This window comes from Rattus norvegicus, chromosome 5 (genome assembly GCF_021556685.1).
Source record: "Rattus norvegicus strain SHRSP/BbbUtx chromosome 5, alternate assembly SHRSP_T2T, whole genome shotgun sequence".
In the NCBI taxonomy this organism is placed as follows: Eukaryota; Metazoa; Chordata; class Mammalia; order Rodentia; family Muridae; genus Rattus; species Rattus norvegicus.
This window is the reverse complement of record NC_141538.1, coordinates 152,391,529-152,407,446: the sequence shown is the minus strand read 5'-3', so window position 1 is coordinate 152,407,446 and position 15,918 is coordinate 152,391,529. Positions and strand designations below refer to the sequence as shown.

The following is a 15,918-nucleotide window of genomic DNA, read 5'->3' as shown; positions in this document are numbered from 1 at the left end:
CTTATGGTTGGGGATCACCACAACATGAGCGTATTAAAGGGTTATAGGTCATAACATTAAGAAGGTTGAGAACCGGGGTTGGGGATTTAGCTCAGCGGTAGAGCACTTGCCTAGCAAGTGCAAGGCCCTGGGTTCGGTCCCCAGCTCCGAAAAAAAGAAAAAAAAAAAAAAGATTGAGAACCACTGCTCTGGAGGATGGTTCAGAAGACAGAGACTGAAGGATCACTGCAAGTTTGAAGTTAGCCTGATTTACATAGACCCCAAAGAAAAAAACAAAACCCTGAAATACAATTAGCATTTGTTTTATATAAACATTATAGTTTTTGAGAGGACTTTGATTGCATACACTAACAAATTCATTGGCTTTTAATATGTTCCACTGTAGATTCTAACCCATAAACATTTGATCACCCTGAAAAGAAAGATTATATGTATTAGCAGTTATTCTCTATTCCCTGCATGCTCAGCTCTTGTTCTGTTCTGTCTAGCTGTTCTAGACATTTCATATGACTGAGACCATGCAACATGTGGCTGTTGGTGTTTGGCTTCACTTAGCATGATGTTGTTTAGGTACTGTGTGCAAGTTAGGGGCCATTAATCAGCCTCAGACCATTGTTCCTCAGGAGTTAACCACTTGTTGAGACGGACTTTCGGTGGGACCCGAGGCTCCTTGATGAGGTTTGGATAGCTGGCCAGTAAGCTATAGGGATCATTCATTCTGTCTCTACCTCTCCAGTGCTGGGATTATAGGCATGTGTCACCATGTCTAGGTTTTTATGTAGGTGCTGGGGATGGAACATAGGTCCTTATTCTTGTACAGTAAGCATTGTATTGTCCTATCAATCCTATTTCATACATATGTGTGGGATGTATATTCATATGTACAACATATTTGTATTCATATGTGTGGGTACATGGATACGTGAACATGGAAGTTAAAGGTTGATTGATGATAGGTATCTTCTATCAGTCTCTACCTTGTTAAAACTGTTTTATTCTTCTCTCAGATATTACATCCCAACTGCAGTTTTCCCCACCCGCTTCCCCCAAGTCTTTCCCCAGCACCTTCCTTCTCTCCCTACTCGCAATCCAATGCCTCCCCTCAAACAAGAGCTGGCCTTCCAAGGATATTAACCAAACATGGTGTAACAAGTTACAGTAAGATCAGACACATCATAGCTGGAGAGGCAACTGAGTAGGAGGAATAGTGTCTCATACATAGACAGAAGAGTCAGGAACAGCCCCCATTCCCTCTGTTAGGAACCCAACAAGAACACCAAGCTACTCAGCCATAGCATATATGCAGAGGACATAGGTCAGACCCCTATAGGCTCCCTGATCTCTGCGAGCCTTCTTGAGTTCTGGCCAGTTGATTCTGTGGGCTGTGTTCTTGTGATATCCCTAAACCCTCTGGTTTCTTCTGTCCTTCCTCCCCTTCTTCCAGGAGCTCTAGTTCTCTGGTTTGGCTAGACTGCCTGGACAGCAAGCCCTTGGGATCCTCATGTCAGTGCTTCCTTAGCACTAGGATTACAGGCATGAGTCAGCTTTTGCATGGGTTCAGAGGATTTGAACTCAGGTGCCTCAGGTGATTGCAGCCAAGCACTTAGCCAGCTAAGCTTTCTAGTTCACTTCATTCCTTTTGTAGCCAAATGATAGCCAGTTTTACAGTTATATCACAGTTATCCATCCTGTCTGTTTAATGGACTTAGGATTGTCTGTACTTTTGGATATATAATTATTTACTGTTTGTAAATAATGTTAAGGACATTCACAGGGATTCTTTGTGCCTTAGCTTTCTCAGTAGTTAGCAGTGGTCTGTTATTACCTAGTCTCTAGAGATGATTATTTAAAATGTACAGGTCAGTATGGACAGCTGTTGCATGCAAGTGCTGTACCATATGAAGAGCCTGGGCATCTGAATTTTACTGCCTGAGGCATTCCTGGAATTAGTTGTAAATGGATACAGGAGGACCATTGTACAGAAGGACCACTGGGTTCCTAATACCAGTTTTAGGGGGCTCTGGGAGTTCTTTTGCCACTTTGTTCTGAATTTGAAAATCTCTTAGGATCTACTGTGGTTTCTGTTTGGTTCTTCTTTAAAGAATAACAAAATAAAATTGTTATTTTGTACCCAGTATTGGGGTTGGGGCGCCAAGAGGGACAATTAAAAGTCCAAAGTCAGCCTGAACTACATAGTAAGACCCTTTGTCCAAAAAAAAAAGTAAAGAAAAGGGCAAAAGAAGAGAGCAATGAGGGTGGATTTGGCGCTGACAGGAAGCATCACTAATGCGTGGGTGATTATGCTGTGTCATCAACTCACTGGCCATCAGTTGAATGGCTAGCTATAAATTGATTATAAGTAGCTATAAGTTGAAGATTTTGTTGTTATTATTTTTTTTTTTCAGAGCTGGGGACCGAACCCAGGGCCTTGCGCTCGCTAGGCAAGCACTCTACCGCTGATCTAAATCCCCAACCCCTTTGTTGTTATTTTTAAGGGGTTTTGGTCTTTATTTTTATGGATGTTTTGCCTGCATGCATGTCTGCACACAATATGCATGCAGTGCCCAAAGAGTCTAGAAGAGTATGTCAAATCATCTGAGACTGGAGTTAAAACTGGTTGTTTTGAGGTACTATGTGGGTACTGGGATCCAACCTAGGTCCCCTAAAAGAGCAACCAGTGCTCTTACCCACTGACCCATCATCTCTCCAGCTGGTTTGTTTGGGAGGCTCACTGTGTGACTCAGGCTTCCTGTCTCTGCTGCCTGGGTGCTAAGCTGACACTTTATTGAAGGAAGAGTGGTCTTAGAGTGTGGTTCCATTATGCTAGTGCACAAAGTGAGTTGACCCCTTAGGTGTTGTTGCTAAGATAGCGCCGTAGAGATCAGTAAAGTACATTAATTAGTACCATAACCATCTTTTTTCCCTTTCAAAATTGAATTTCACCTCTAAGAATTATATCCTGTGAATTGTCTCAAATTATTTTGGGCACTCAAATTCAGAGTTTCTGAATTCCTGTTGTTCCCCCACCCCCCATTTTTGTTTGTTTTCCTAAGGACATCTCAAACAGTGGCATTAAAAACAACAGATCATTGTATACTTAGGGCTGGTTTGATTGTAGACTTGAGTCTACCATATTAGTGCTTCCACAAATCTAAACAATGCACCTCTTGACACGATCTTACAAAAGACAATTAGAAAAATAACTAAATTAGTTAACATATTCTTACTGTAATCTTAGACTTTGCTTAATGGTAACATTAAATTACATTGTTTGAACAAAAGAACTTAGCCACAACATCATATATAGCTGGTGTAAATACACCTTAATGAAGTCTTGAGAAGCCCATACCCATATCCTGCATGTATACAGTGGTTTTCCTATGTGTAGCTGTCTCGAGTTTCACTTAGTGCAACCTAGCCAGAGTGAAGGGCCCTGTAAAGGAGAAAGTCCACTCACTGCTGGCTACAATGCTGTCTCCTTGTTAGCATTGACAGTTGACTTCATCTTCCTCTCTTTCTACCCCTCTTTCCTTTGGTTTTTCTGGGATAGGGTCTCATGTAGCCCAGAATTTATATATGTGTGTGTGTGTGTGTGTGTGTGTGTGTGTGTGTGTGTGTGTGTGTGTGTGTTTCCAGACAGGGATTCCTGGCTATCTTGGAGCTCACTCTATAGACCAGTTGGCCTCAAACTCAAAGAGATCCCTTGCTTCTGCCCCCTGAATACTGTGGTTAAAGACAAGAGCCTAGAATAGTCTTAACCTGTGTCTCCCAAATTGCAGCATTCAGGCAGGCACGGTTTAAGAAGAGCTGAATAGTCTACATCTTATTCTGAAGGCAAACAGGAGAATACTGGCTTCCAGGGAGCGAGGGTGAGGGTCTTAAAGCCCCTGGCCACAGTGACACATTTCCTCCAATGAGATCACACCTACTCCAACAAGGCCCCACCTCATAATAGTGCCACTCCCTGAACCAGGCGTATACAAACCATCCCAGCTACCTTATCTTCCACACGTGCAGTATGGCACACATAACACATCAGAATGATAATCATAGTATGAATAATTTGTAAATTTAAACATTCTTTCTTTGGTCTGCTGTCTCTGCAGTCAGGAATTAGAGGGACGAAGATAACAAGTTCAGAGTTATTTTTAGTTACCTGGTGAGGTTGAGGCCAACCTGGCATAAGTGAAACTGTTTTATGCCCGACACTCAGGTTTTACTTATCAGTGCTTTGAAAACTGCCTGGGAACTGGGGAGCTGGCTGCAGAATCATGAGGAACTGGATTCGGAATCCAGTGGGCTCAGCAGTATGCATCTGTAACCCCAGTACATCAGCGGAAAGGGGTAGTATGGTAGGCCAGTCCAGCTGAGTCAGTGTACTTCTCTTTAGTAAGAGACACTACCTCAGAAACTGTGGTAGAAAACACTAGATAACTACCTCTGGCCAACACAGATTGGGTGAGGTGACTAGCATGTAAAGGCCCTTGTCTCAAGCCCAACATCCCAGGTGTGATCCTCAGTCTGCACGTGGCAGACATACAGAACTGATGCTGAAAGTTTGTCTCTTGCTTCCACAGGTGCACTGTTGTGCACACATACGATAAATGTTAGTCATTTTATATTTATTTGTTTGTTTGTTTGTTTGTTTGTTTGTTTGTTTTTTGAGACAAGATTTCTTCTCTGTGTAGCCCTGACTGTTCTGGAATTCATTCTGTAGACTAGGCTTGCCCAAACTCTTGAGATTCACCTGGCTCTGCTTCCTGTATGCTAGGATCAAAGGCGTGAGCCACTACCACCTAGCCAATTCTTTTTTAAATTTGAATTCTATGTATATGTGTGTGGTGTGTGCATATGAGGTGAGTGCAGGTGCCCATGAAGTCCAGAAGAGGGCATCTGGATCTCCTGGAGCTGGAGGTACAGTGTGCTACGATCTGCCTGACATGGGTGCCTAAAACTGAACTCAGGTCTTCTGCAAGAGTAGTACACTGACTTAACCACTGAGCCCCATTGGTTTATTTTTTGAGATATGATCTTGTTATGTATTTCCCAGGTTATGTATTTCTTGAACTTTTTGTAGTATCCAGCAGTTTTTCTATCTCAGCCTCTTGAATAGTTGGGACTACATGTGTGTATCACCATGTCCCATATTTGCTTTATTTTTGTTTTGTTTTGTTTTTGTTGGTGGTGGTTGTTTTGTTTTTTGAGACAAGGTCTCTGTAGCCTTGGTGGTCCTGGAACTCTCTATACACCAGACTGGCCTCGAACTCACAGAGATGCCTCTACCTCTGCCTCCTCATGCTGGGATTAAAGATGTTTATGTATGGGTGCTTTGTCTAGTTTTTTGTGTGCCATATGTGTGCCTACTGCCTGCCACCATCGACCAGAAAGAGAGTGTTGAATTCCTAAAGTCACAGGTAGTTGTGAGCCACCAGGGACGGCTGGGAACAAATTTGTGTCCTCTAGAACAGTGCGCTAAGTAGGCTCTCCAGCAGTGTAAAACATGAGTATGCTATTGTAAGGTAGTTATTTGTTCTCTTGCTTGTTGTATACTAATAAAATAGCCTAAAAATCTTCAAAATGATTGTATCTTTTCATATGCTAATAAGTGTTTGTTGGCTGATAGCCCCTAGGTAGTTTTTATAGTTCTTTTTGGGGGTCAGGGGTCGGGTGGGGACTATTGACCAGGGTTATTCTGCCTGCCTGTCAGAATTCTACTCTTTTTGATGGCAGTAGAGCTTAATGGGGAGCAGTCTCGGTGAGCAAATCTTTACAGGTCTTTATGAACATCCTCAGTAATCCTAAACTCCTAACTATTAGAAGGAAAGCCCTACTTTTTTTTTTTTTTTTTTTTTTTTTTTGGTTCTTTTTTTTCGGAGCTGGGGACCGAACCCAGGGCCTTGCACTTCCTGGGTAAGCGCTCTACCACTGAGCTAAATCCCCAGCCCCAAGCCCTACTTTTCTTAACTTCCTCCAGTCCCTAGGGAATGTGGTGGGCATGCTGCTTATACCTTCCAGTCACACTGGGGCAGCACTCCTTTAGCTAAAGTCCACTTTTGTGTGACTTATATTTCCCAACCAGGACTATTTGTAAATCCTTTTTAACATCAGTTTGTCATCTCTAGCTTCTCCGTCACTAGCAAACTCAAGGGACTGTGTTCTCTTTGAAGCTCTGCAGCCCTTATTTGCCATTGGTCTATGCATCTCTTTACCTGTGTCCCTCGTAATAGCCTCTCGTTCTCCTCGTTTTCTGTTTTTGTGTTGTTTGAGGCAGCCTCATTGATTCTCGGTAATTTTGCCTTAGCTTCCAAATGTAAGATTATAGGTACGCAGTACCACACCTGGCTGTAATATCTTTATAATGAGACCATAATTTATTTTTCTAAAGAGGGTATATAGTTCTGGCTGACCTGGAATTCATTATGTAAACTAGGCTGGCCCTGAATTTGTGGTAATTCTCCTGCCTCTCCCTCATTTTTTAAAGATTTATTTATTCTATGTATGTGAGTACACTGTAGCTGTCTTCAGACACACCAGAAGAGGGCATCAGATCCCATTATAGATGGTTGTGAGCCACTATGTGGTTGCTGGGATTTGAACTCAGGTCCTCTGGAAGAGCAGTCAGTGCTCTTAACCGCTGAGCCATCTCTCCAGCCCCTGCTTCTGCCTCTTGAGTGCAGGAATTATAGATGCGTTCCATCACACCTGATCTGAACTAGTAAGTAAATGTAAAGGTTCCTTGAGTTCTGTAAACCTTTTAGCAAATAAACTCTGGGAGAGTCATGTGACATGTAGCTAGTCCGTAAGAAAGAAGCATGGGTACAAGCTGGGAATTAGGATAGCATTGGGACACCAACACACACACACACACACACACACACACACACACACACACACACACACACTGATGCCATCAAGATTATGGTGGGTTTTGTTTTGTTTTAGTTCCATCTAATGGGAACAGAGTTACAAATAATTTTTACAAAGGAGCTGAAAAATTCTGACTGGTTACTCTTTCATTCTGCAGTTGTCTCAGGTAACCGATGGCCATGCAAGAAAAATACCCAAGTGATAGGTCTCCTCACACTGCTTCACCGGGTGAGTAGTCAGTTTGACTTCTTCTATTTGCATATGTGTGTGTGCATGAAAATATGCTGTCCTGTGCGTGTGGAATCCAGAGGTTAACGTCTATGTCTATGAGACTTAGTTCTTAGTGACATCGGGGAGGAACAGCGTGAAACACTGTGTTTTACTCATGTGCTACTCCACAAAGATTGGAATGCTTGGATGCCTGCCATCTCTTGTACTAAGAGCTGGGCATTTATCTCTAGCTTGGATTTACAAGTTTCGAAAGCTCAGTAGATACACACTCTAGCTATATGAAGTTTGTGTATGCTAAACACACAAATATAGCAAGAGGGATTTAGTTAAGGAAGCTAATCTCAGATCAGAATAGTAAAATAACTTGATGTTTTTGAGATATTTGTCAAGAAATGACAATTTTAATTCAATTTTAACTAGACAAGTGCTTTTAAACTTCAGAGTCTCACAGTACCTGGCTCATGGTAGACCCTGGTACATTTTTGTGCTGTCTTCTTGGGTTTGATATCTTTTCTTTTCTTTCCTTCCTTCCTTTCTTTTCTTTCTTTCCGTCCCTTCTTCTTTCCTTCCTTTTTTTTTTTTTTTTTGGTTCATTTTTTCGGAGCTGGGGACCGAACCCAGGGCCTTGCGCTTCATAGGTAAGTGCTCTACCACTGAGCTAAATCCCCAGCCCCCTTTCCTTCCTTTTTATTTGTGTGTGTGTGTGTGCAGGTGCCAGGGAAGTCAGATAGGAACTCTCAAGAGTTGTTCTCTCCTGCCACCTTGTGGGAGCTGGGCACCAAACTCACGTTGTCAAGGTTGTGCCCAAGTGTTTCTTTGTGTCAAGGTTGTGCCCAAGTGTTTCTTTGTACCCCTGAGCCTTTTTGTTGGCCAGCTTGCTTCTCACACACAGCAGGCATCATGAATAAGCATCTGGATAACTTCAGGATTCCTTCAGTAAACTGAATATTTGCCATGAGCAATGCACTATCTTATAGGTAAATTATAATTTTAATATTGTGCAAGATAGCCATTCCTGACAGAGTTTCCTGCCTTTTTCTGTTGTCTTCAGTAGCATATCTTTCAGATTAATAATGGACTTTACAACAACACAAGCACATGCACACAAAGGGCGTTTTGTTGTTGGTATGGTGGGATGATGAGGTCCTGAGGTCCTGACTGACCAGGCGTTCACTCTATGGAGCAGTGTGATCTTAGATTTGGGCAATCACTCTGTGCCACCACACCTCGATATAAAGATGCTGCTGGTGACTTTAAGCCTTAAGACTGGGTCTCATATGTACCCCAGGCTGGTCTGACACTTCATTCAGAATCAAGGATGACCCTGAAATCCTGATCCTTCTGCCTCCACCTTCCAAGTGCTGGGATTATAAGTGTCTGGCACAGCTTTGTACCAATGAGGTTTATCGGAGGCACGATTATTGCTAATTATTGTTATTAAGTGTCTGGCACTATACCTAGCTACAAAAATGTAATATAAGGGGGTTGGGGATTTAGCTCAGTGGTAGAGCACTTGCCTAGCAAGCGCAAGGCTCTGGGTTCGGTCCCCAGCTCTGAAAAAAAGAAAAAAGAAAAAAAATGTAATATAAGTAACTCAAATGGCACAAACTCACAGAGTACACATTACAATACGTCAGATAAACTGGGAATTGTAGTATAATTTTAATCCCAGCACTTTGGAGGCAAAGGCAGATGAATCTGAGTTCAAGGCCAGCCTGGTTTACAGAGCTAGTTCCAAGCCAGCCAAGCATACACAGAGAAACCTGACCTATAAAACTATATATAAATAAATACTTGGAGTGTATATAGAGCAGGCATATTTTTTTCAAATCGAGTATAACTCAAATAGTAGGAGTCCTTAGAGAAAGGTGCCTTCAGGAGAAACCAAGAATATGCACTGTGAGTAAGAGGAGGTGAGAGAAAAATGGTGACCATGCAGATGCTCTAGGCTTGACAGAACAAGGTGATTTGTGGCAAGAGAGCATTTGCCTGCTTCTAGGTCAAATAGTCTGTAGAGCCATATTTTCCAATTTCAACTTAAACTTTGGCACCTAAGTTGTACAGAGGATAAGTAGCTGCTGGTGCGTTTGTTTATGTGGATCTTCAGATACAACCTAGGAAATTCACAGTGGTTTAAAAAATTAACTGTAAGCTGTTCATGATAGTGCATCCCACTTGCAGCTCTTAGGAGACAGGGGGATTGCAGGTTCAAGGTCACCTCTGGGCTATGTGTACATCCTGAACTCAACTCAAAAGAAAAATAATATGTTTGGTTTATTTTCTTTTGATGTTGCTAAACTTTGAATCCTGAGCTTTGCAGATGCAAGCTGTTCCACTGAGCTACAAAGAGAGAAAATCATGAACAAATAAGTGAATGATTTTAAACAAGCCAGTAGTGGTCAGACACACCTGTAACACCTGTAGCCAGTAGTGGTCAGACACACCTGTAACACCTGTAACCAGCAGTGGTTAGACACATCTGTAACACCTGTAGCACCAAACTGGGGGTCAAGGCAGGAGAATCAAGAGTTTGAAGGCATAGGTGACATTATCTGAAAAACAAAAATAGTTTGGATTGAAGTCTTTCTAGAATTTGCTTTATTTTTTGCTTGCTTGCTTGTTTGTTTTGTAGATAAGAACTTTCCATGAGTCCAGGCTAGACTCAAAACTGGGAACAACTTCTTGACTTGGATTCCCAAATGCTAAGATTTTAAAGACTTTTTAAAATTAAGTATATGATGTGGGTATATGCACATGAGTACAAGTGTCAAGCCAGGCCAGGCGAGGATGACGGACTCCCTAGAGCTGAAGTCACAGGTAGTTCTGAGCCCCCCAAGTAGGTGCTGGGAACTGAACCTAGATACTCATCCAGACAATGTGTGCTCTTAACCACTGAGCATTCTCTTTGAAGTGTTAATTTTTAGAAAATCCTAATCTAACTTGCCTAACAGTACATTCCAACAGCTTTGAAGTCGGGTTCTGTTAGTCTTTTTTTTTTTTTTTTTCCTTACCTGTTCAGAAACCCGATTTTTTTAAAAATTTTTTTCATTTAAAATTTTTAAAGATTTCATGTGTATAAGTGTTCTGCCTGCATATATGTCTGTGTCAAGTGCATGCCTGGTACCCTGAGAAGCCAGAAGAACTGGAGTTAGAGATGATTGTGTACGTAGGTGCTGGGAATCCAGTCTAGGTCCCTTGGAAGAGCAGGCTCTTCAGTGCTCTTCAGTGCTGAGCCATTTCCCCAGCCCCACATGGGTTCTTTGTATTTTCCTCACTGTAACACTGGCTAGACAGGAACTTGCTATGTAGCCCTTGAACTTAATGAGATGCCTATCTCTGTGATCAGACTAGATGCACCACCACACTGACCCACCTTAACCTTTTTGGAATAACTTTCAAAATGTATCTGATTGACCTGTTGTTGGTACCCTGGTTCAGACTGGCAGTAGTTTTCAGCAAAGAACTGAAATGCCTGTTGTATGTGTGGCCTTGGGACATATGGGATAATTCACACATCACTGTGATTGAATGAGGGTTGCTACTGATAATTAGTTGGTAGAGACCAGGGATATTAAATCATTCTATGATGTGTAGACTGCATAGGCTATACATTGAAGGATATTTTAGGTCAGAATAACCTCATCCGTTGAGAACCCATGCAAAGTATGCAGTTATTAGACCTGGGCATGTATTCCATCACTCTCTTTCTGTAGACTAGATAAAGTATGGTGGCTTCAAGTTCTCAGTGTGTGTGTGTGTGTGTGTGTGTGTGTGTGTGTGTGTAGTGAGGCAGGACTCTATTGCCAAACCAAAAAAAGGAAAAAAGAAGAAAAAACAAATTCCCTAAAGATGACTTTTTTTTTTTAAAGATTTATTTATTTATTACATATCAGTACACTGTAGCTGTCTTCAGACACAGCAGAAGAGGGCACCAGATCTCATTACAGATGGTTGTGAGCCACCATGTGGTTGCTGGGAATTGAACTCAGGACCTCTGGAAGAGCAGACATCTGCTAATGGCTGAGCCATCTCTCCAGCCCCCAAGATGACTTGTTTTTAAGACAGGGTCTCCCTATGTAGCCTTGACTGGCCTGGAAATAGCCATATAAATGTGGCTGTCCTTGTCCTTCTACCGTCCAAGAACAGGATTATGGGTATGTGGTGGCACTATACCAGGCTTCTTGATAGATCCTACTTGTATCTTTTAATATTTTCAGGTTTCATGTTATTTTCATTAAGAATCAGCTACCTGAGCTGAGCCCAGTGGCTCACTCTATAATCCCAGTGCCCAGGATACTGACATAAGTGGGTTGCCATGAGTTTGACACCAGCCAGTGTGATAACCATATCTCAAGAAAACAGAACATGCCTTTAATCCCAGAGTTCTAGAAGCAGAGACCGGCTCCGTAAGTTTGAGACCAGCCTAGTTGGCATACATAGCAAGTGTCAGGCTAGCCCAGGTTAGCCCAGGCTTTATTGTAAGACCATGCCTCAAAAACCAGAAGAAACTACAACAATAGAGAAATAAAACTAAGCAACAAAAATAAGTCAAGTAGCTCATGGTAGCTGAAATGCCGCTGAGAGTAAGAAAGACGTGGCCTGCTGCTGTTTTACAGGGTTAGTTGTGTGTTGTGGACACAGCCATCGGAGACAAGCCCCTGGGTTTCCCATGTACTGCTTTGTTAGCAGTCAGTCTGTTGGGAATGTTTCAGTGCTGATTAGGGTTTCAAGAACTCCACTGCAGTGCAGTACGCTCTTAGAGCATGGATCTACTGTGAGTCTTTCTATGTTGCTATGATAAGGTTTTATATGCAGGTATAATTGAGGTAGAATGTAGCTCTAGGTGTTTAATTGACTATTAAACTAAATGTTCTTGTTATACAGGCTAGCAACGCAACTGGATTAAGCACCAATTCTTTGAAAAGTGCTTATCTTGAGAAATCTTGAGCTTCAACAATGTGCATAGATAGTTATGGAATTATATTTGAAATCACCTAAATTAAAATTTACTGACCTTACACCTGAAAAAAGTGCTTAATTGAATTTCATCAGCTGGCTCACACTAAAATGAAAAATGCCTCTTGTTACAGGTTCCAATGTGATTCAAAAAGGCAGTTCTCTGGGAACCGAATGGCAGACACCAGTTATCTCAGAGGCTTTTCGGAGCCGCTTCAGCCGCTGCTCAAGCATAGCTGACAGTGGGGACACAGCCATTGGAACATCATGCTCAGACATTGCAGAGGGTAAGGTTGATTGTCAGCGTACACTGCCTTTTTCTGTTTGAATTCCACTAGTATTGTCATTTACAGGATGATCATAAGGACAGGCTCTCCAGTCATGGGTCTAAATAACCATTAATAATCTCAAGGGTGCTTCTTTCTTTTCTTATTTCTAAGATTTATTTATTTTTTATGTACATAGTGTTGTGCCTTCATCTTATGCCTATACACCAGAGGAGGACATTGGATCCCATTACAGATGGTCGTGAGCCACCATGTGGTTGGTGGATTTGAACTCAGGACCCCTGGAAGAGCAGTCAGTGCTCTTAACCGCTGAGCCATCTCGCCAGCCCATAAATCTTTTTTTAAGTGCGTATTGTTTTTGGTTTGGGGACAGTGTCTTATGTAGACCAGGCTGTCTTTGAACTTGCTGTGTGGTCAGGAGTAAGCTGACTTCCTGCTTCCATCTCCCAAGTACCTGTTACATACAGGTGTGTGCCGCCATCCCACCTTGTAATAAAAAAATAAAATGAAGCAGGAATGGTAGGAGGTAAAAACAGCTTTTATTCTCCTATTGGTAATCGTCTCGGACGCTTACTGCTTCCATCTGCTAACCTTGGCGTTGTCCTGGAAGCTTCTAGCCTCCTGTAATCTTATCTGGGCCTAGATTGTTTTCAGCCTCTGAATAAATAAGTTCACCCTTTCTTTTTCTTTCTGAGCTCTGACTGGCTGGTTCAACTCAGCTGTTTGGGCTCAAACTTCTCTCTACACTGATTCAATCTGGCTTCTCTCTCTCTGCTTCTCTTGAACTGCTCTGTTTGGCCTCAAACTAACTTTGGCACTCTGTTTTGATCTTCTACTCCTTCTCGTTCTCTGGCCCATTCTTCACCTGTGTCTAGTTTGTTCTCTCTTGAACCTGCCTCTGTAAACCTCTCCTGGTGGGAGGAGAGCACCGTAAGTTGTCCTCTGACCTCCTACAGATGCACTGTGGTGTGTGTGAGCGCATGCACACACATAATCAATTTTTTATAGTGTAATTTTTAAAAAAATTTTAAGTTTGAGGTTAACCTAGGTCACTTTGTAGACCATGTTCCAATAAAACAAAGAGGGCTCAGTACTTGCCTACCATGCATGATCACCTGAGTTGTGGCTCCACCATTTATCAGTCCTCCCGCCCTCAGGTGTCGGCGCCTGCACCACCAGTGTGTGAATATCAGGTGTAGGTCTGCAGGATTGAAAGAAAACACATACACGGGTCACCCATTTTCAGTGAGTGGCACCAAGGCTTTACTGAGATCTCCTTATATACCCGAGGCAAAAGCTGTGGAAAACAACAAGGCAGGTGAAAATCCCCAACCAGGAAAACAGGAAAAGTGGTGAAAAGTCCGGGGTCCAATCAGGGGCATAAACAGCTTCTTAACAACAACAAGCTGGCAGGCTCGGTGGGGAGGAAGGGTGCCATGGAAAATGCCAGCCCCAAATCAGGGGCTAAGAGCAGCTGCCAAGGGTGTAAACAATTTCTTGCTATAGCAGGCTGAAAGGCTCAGCGAGGGGGGAAGGAAACACCAAGGTAGGGCCAACACCCAGGCCTACATGACACTGTCTCAAAAAGGGAACAAGAATGTTAAATCTGTTTCATTTCTTTTGGGGCTAAGGGAAAGTGCTGGCCCTGAGTTTAACTTCCAGCACCACACAAGCACACAGGTTTTTTGTTTGTTCGTTTTGTTGTTGTTGTTTTGCTTGCTAAAGTCTTGGTCTCTCCTCTCCTCCTTTCCCCTCCTTTTCATTTTTGCTTTCCTTTCCCTCCCCCCCACCCCTCCACAAGGTGCTTCGTCTGTCCCAGGCTGTTCTAGGACTTATGTGTAGCCAAGGATGGCCTTGACCTTCATACCTTCCCACTCTCTGAATGTGGGTGTATGCTATACTGCCCAGTTACGCAGTGTGAGAGGTTCACCTAGGACTTCATGAATGCCAGCAGGCAGATGCACTCTACTGAACCTTGAGCCCATTGACTGAGCCACACCGCCAGCCCAACAGGCCTCAAGGATTCTATGGCACTGGGATGAAAGGCTTTTGCTATCTTGCTCAGCTTTTGCATGGGGCTGGTATTAAACTGGGCTGGCCATTCTTTCCACAGCAAGTACTTCACCATCTACACAGTCTCCCCAACCCCCCACCCCACACCTACTTTTCTGCAATATTTATTTTTATACTGTGACTCTGTGTGTTGCTGGAGATCAAATCAAGGGCTTTTGTACATATTAGGCAAGTGCTCTATCACTGGACTATACTAACCCAGTCCTATGCTGTAAGATTTTACCTTTTTTAGGTTTTAAAGACAGTGTCTCATGTAGTAACTCAGAGACCTTGAAGTCTCTGTGTAGTCAAAGATTGGAAGGCAACTAATGGAACCACAGGCTCTCTCCACTCCATCCTTTCTGCTTGATTTTTCTCTTATTTATTTTTTATTTTATGAGCATTGATTGGTATGTTGCCGACATATATGTCTATATGAGGGTATCAGATCCCCTGGAACTGGAGTTACAGATAATTGTGAGCTGCCATGTGGGTACTGGGAATTGAACCTCAGTCCTCTGGAAGAGCAGCCCAATCTCTCCAGTCCCTCAGCTTGATTTTTTAAATTAGGCTTTTTAGATTTCAGAATTATGTGTTAAAGATGCCCAACCAGTCAAATCTGTGCAAATATCCCCCATTTATCTCCTGTCCCCTTCTGACATTTATAGCACTTTTGGTCCCAATTGCTTCAGAATAGAATTATTCAACCCAAAGTTGCTGGACTGAGTCAAACTGGCACTTACAACCTGTGTGGAATGTAGTTAGAGCGGATCTATCCTTAGGAATAACTGACTCTCTCCATACCATGAGCAGAGGATTGTTAGGAAGAATGAACTGGCTTTTGAGTGATAGGATATAAGGAAGAGATTTAGGATTATAGCCTTGAAATATCAAAAGCTCCATGATTTGGGGAACTGAACTGTGGCTGTGTTTTCACAAAAATCCCAAAAACTAAATCTGGAATACCTTTGAAAACCGTAGAATATAGTGCAAGTTTGAAAGTAAGTACTGCTTTTCGCTTTCAAAATGTTCTAACAGACAATTCGGACTTCAGGTGTGACTTGATGTTTTAAAGCCTGGGTCTAAGTTCATTGTTTTAGCAGTGCTTGTAGTCTCAGTGTCCTCTTTGATCACTAAGCCGTGGGAGCAGGACAGGGACCTCTTCTTCTGAGAGCTGTGGGATGGTGCTCTCGTCCCAGATCTGATCCTGAGGACATCAGATAGATTGCCAACTGGGCTTAGACTGACTGCAGTCTCCTTCAACCTTTAACTAGTCGTATTTCAGTCCTGAACTGTAAAGGCTGTTTCAGAACTTTCCTTTTTGATCCTAAGAGGCTAGTGCGTGTTGTCTTACAGAAGTTATTCTGGTTTGGGGGGATTCTGTGTGCTTGCTTGTTTGTAACAGAGTTTGACTGTGTAGCCCAGCCTGCCTGGAATTTCATCTGTAGCTCAATCTGGTCTTGAATTTGTAATCCTCCCTCCTTAGCATCTCAGGTGTTAGAGTTATCAGTTTGTACAACCACTC

At 42.6% G+C, this 15,918-nt stretch overlaps 2 protein-coding genes across 4 annotated transcripts in view; both read left to right on the top strand.

Moving 5' to 3' along the window:
• The window catches only part of Cnksr1 (connector enhancer of kinase suppressor of Ras 1), a 460,720-nt gene that overhangs the window by 62,733 nt on the left and 382,069 nt on the right, over nucleotides 1-15,918 (top strand). The window lies entirely within an intron of this gene.
• Nucleotides 1-15,918, top strand: part of Cep85 (centrosomal protein 85) — a 47,309-nt gene that overhangs the window by 8,654 nt on the left and 22,737 nt on the right. For all 3 annotated transcript variants that reach the window (XR_015619896.1, NM_001395607.1, XM_087550088.1), the window contains 2 exon segments: nucleotides 7,025-7,095; nucleotides 12,189-12,341. Coding sequence is in view for 2 of the 3 variants with exons in the window: in NM_001395607.1 (NP_001382536.1) it covers nucleotides 7,041-7,095; nucleotides 12,189-12,341 (208 nt within the window). In the remaining variant the exon portion in view is untranslated.